Source organism: Sesamum indicum, linkage group LG1 (genome assembly GCF_026168435.1).
Source record: "Sesamum indicum cultivar Baizhima isolate 11 linkage group LG1, ASM2616843v1, whole genome shotgun sequence".
Lineage (NCBI taxonomy): Eukaryota > Viridiplantae > Streptophyta > Magnoliopsida > Lamiales > Pedaliaceae > Sesamum > Sesamum indicum.
Genome location: NC_142657.1, coordinates 8,969,585 through 8,972,948, shown reverse-complemented (window position 1 = coordinate 8,972,948; position 3,364 = coordinate 8,969,585). Strand labels below are relative to the sequence as shown.

General features: G+C 38.2%; 1 protein-coding gene across 3 annotated transcripts; it reads left to right on the top strand.

Annotated features, from left to right (window-relative positions):
* Nucleotides 1-665: 665 nt before the first annotated feature.
* LOC105180126 (autophagy-related protein 18a) lies at nt 666-3,137 on the top strand. Of its 3 annotated transcripts, none has more exons than XR_002286479.2 (4): nt 666-1,939; nt 2,420-2,585; nt 2,661-2,834; nt 2,938-3,137. XR_002286479.2 is itself a non-coding variant. In XM_088878343.1 (4 exons), exons 1-3 carry the CDS (start codon nt 1,631-1,633, stop codon nt 2,783-2,785), a joined length of 567 nt encoding a protein of 188 aa, XP_088734469.1. In that variant the 5' UTR covers nt 668-1,630; the 3' UTR covers nt 2,786-2,834; nt 2,938-3,137. The 3 variants fall into 3 exon arrangements, 2 of the variants coding, with proteins under 2 accessions (XP_088734469.1, XP_011102081.2); XM_088878343.1 differs by having other exon boundaries at nt 668-1,939; nt 2,694-2,834; XM_011103779.3 differs by having other exon boundaries at nt 672-1,939; nt 2,709-2,834.
* The last annotated feature ends 227 nt before the right edge of the window (nt 3,138-3,364 follow it).

Below are 3,364 nucleotides of genomic sequence, written 5' to 3'. Positions count from 1 at the left end.
GAACGCCACAGACAGCAAAACAACAATGAAGACCCCCCATTGTCCTCTCAAGGCTCCATGGCCCCCGAATGAGTAGTAAGTCTGGATATCAGCAGTTGGTGGTCGGAAGAGGGCCGAGTCTTTGGTCTCGGCTCCGAGACCCAGCACACGCTTGCTTGACCATCACAGCTCCATCGCCCTCGCCACCACATCCGCAGCGCCCCACCTGGATAATTGGGTGCACATTCTCGACCGCTACATCAGTAGCATCGATCCAAACTAGCCCGATTGTCTACCTCTCCAGCCTCCAACTGATCATCCAGCACCTGATGGGGTTGACGATTAAGAGCAACAAGCAACCGTGGATGACCAGGATTCAAATTAGGATTTTTTTTATAATTTTGGAAAAAAAATAATTATAATACAATATTTGTATTTTTTTAATGAATTTATTATTATTCTTATATTATGCATTTCTTATATGATATTGCACAATTTAATAAAAAACATTTATTTAATTTTACCAAATAAATATTAAAATATATTAAAATTTTTAAATTAAATAAATAAAGTATTAAAATAAAAAAATAAATACTAAAATTAAAAAAGAAATAAAATTAATTATAATAAATATTGAAATTTATTAAAAAAAATAACAATTTTTGTTACTGCATTTGTAACGACTTTTGTAATACCCATACACTAAATAAATTTGTCACGTCATTACAAACATTGTGCCGAAAACAGTTACAATAATTCAGTGTATCCATTCCAACAACCGTTACCAAATCAGTCTCAAAAGCCGTTACAAAAAGTTTTACAAAAGTCAATCCAAAGGACAAGCACAACTATACCAAAAACTATTATAAAGGCCGTTCCAAATACAAAAAATTAATCCGTTACAAAAGTAGTTACAAATTTATTTTTTTAATTTTGGCTATATTTGTAAAAGCCATAATTGACCATTATGGTCGTTACAAAAGCCGTGAAAATTTGTAACGGCTTTGGTACTATCACAAATAATTTGTAATGCTCATTTAAGCTGCGATAGGCTGAACCGTTACCAAAGCCGTTCCAAATAAAAAAAAGTTGTTACAAATTAATAAAAAAATTGTTCCAAAATCTGTTTAAATAAAATGATTTTTTGTAGTGTGTGTCCGACGCCTGTCGGGCACTGTACAAAATAAATAATTCTTTCCGACCCGTCAGCCCCTCGCCTCCATCCCTCCCCCTCTTCCATTTTCTCCTCCGCAATGGTGTCATCGTCAACCACCGCCGGCCCCACTATCTTAAATCCGAGAAACCCTAACGCCACCCCCCCACCATCCATCCTGCACCTTTCTTTCAACCAGGAAAGCACAGCTTTGCTGTCGACACCACCGATGGCTTCATGATATTCAACACCGATCCTTTTGTACAAACCATTCACCAAGACTTTCTCCCAGAATCACCAAGGTGGTGGCATTGGTATCGTGCTGAGGATCTTCGGCACCAACAAATTCGCCGTAGTGGGCAAAGGGGCCACTCCAAGACTCAGCCGCAACAAAATCATGATCTGGGATGATTCTGTGGGACAATTCACTGGAGAGCTCTTTTACCGTTCCGAGTGAAGAGCGTTCGCCTAAGGCAGGAACGCATTGTTGCGGTTACGATGCAGAAGATATCTGTTCACGATCTTATGGACCTGCGTTTGCTGCATCAGATAGAAATGGAGCCCAATCCGAAGGGGTTGTGGGAAATTTCGCTGTCGGGGCGGATGGTTCTGGTTTGCTTAGGACGGGATAAGGGGGAAGTAAGGGTGTTGCACGACGAGGTGAGTTGGATTAGGGTGATAAAGGCCAGCGACTTGGACGTTACGTGTGTTGCTTTGTCGAACAACGGGAGGCTGCTGGCAGCCGCGAGTACTAAGGGCACATTGAATAGGTTGTTCGACACATTGTCCGGAATGCTGCTTCAGGAGGTGCATTTCCCTTTACCGTTTAATGTTTATGCTATATTTGATGTGTGCAATACAACGTAAACACTGCATAAATATTACCTTTTATATGAATATTAAATAATAACGGCCGCGGCAATAATTTTTTAATGTTAAATTTTGTTGTTTATATAGACAACAGCAAATTATTAGATGTATGATGTGTGAGCTTATAACATATTTTAATAAGATTAGTCAAACAACCTCTTCACGCCGCCTAATGTTCTCCCCACGCTTTTGTGCTTATTCCGGGAAACAACAGATTTGCGAGTTAACATAATTTCTTGGAACGAATTGTCGTTTCTTGATATTATATTTGTGGTTGGAGCCGTGTAATTAGCACTCGAAGCATTGACACTTAAACTATCTCAATCTGCTCTCGACCTCTGCAGTCTGATTAGCTCTTTCTTATGATGATTTCTTGTTATTCTCCTGCCTCTAAATATGTTCATTGTTCCAATGTAGATGAGAAGGGGTTCTGCATTTGAAAGAACAGAGATTCACAGCCTCTTTTTCTGCTTTGATGCTGAGTGGCTGGCTGTTACAAGCAATAAAGGAACCGTTGATATTCTCAGCTTAAAGGACGCAAAACCAAATAATATGTCTCTTCCGAGTCTTTCCTACAACAAAGGTAGTTTGTTTTGAATATGCTCGATACTCTTTTATGCAGTTTTTAGTGCAAAAGCTTGTAAAATGATGATGGTAGCTTTAAGCAATGTACTGCTCTAGTATGAAGTAGTTACAAGCAATGCAGGTATTCTGCGGAAGTATTTCATTCCTGAGTGGCCGACGGCTCGTTTCATGTACCAAAAGATATACAACACATCGTGACATTTGGATACCAAAACAACATAGTTCTCATTGTCGGCACGAATGGAAGGTATGTATTTGAGAGAGTTTGACTAAGCTTACTTATAAATCTTGCAAATGTAGGTAAAAAGATAAAAAGTTGTGCATATGTTGACAAACTTGTGTTTATACAGATTCTACAGATGCAAGTTTGATCCAATTGTAGGTGGGGAGATGAATGCCACAACTTCCTTCAGCCAGAACTCATGAGTATACTTTAGATAGATTTTGCAGGAAATTCATTGGATTGTGAATGTATTAGTTTGGCAAAAAACTGCAAATAGTTACAGATACACACTTTGGAAGTATAAAATACAGTTCTTTGTTTTGTGTATATACGAGTTTTCAATGCAAATAGTCCTTTCGAGCTTGACTATATTATATTAGAAGAAATATACCTTTTTCTTATAGGCATATTAAGGGTGTTAATGAGCCAAGCTCAAATTAAGCTGGGTAAAAAATTCGAGCTCGAGCTTGATCATCTCAAATTTTTTATGCTCCAGCTTGAACTCGAACCGTACAAACAAACTTCTTTAACTAATAATTAACATGAAAATTAAT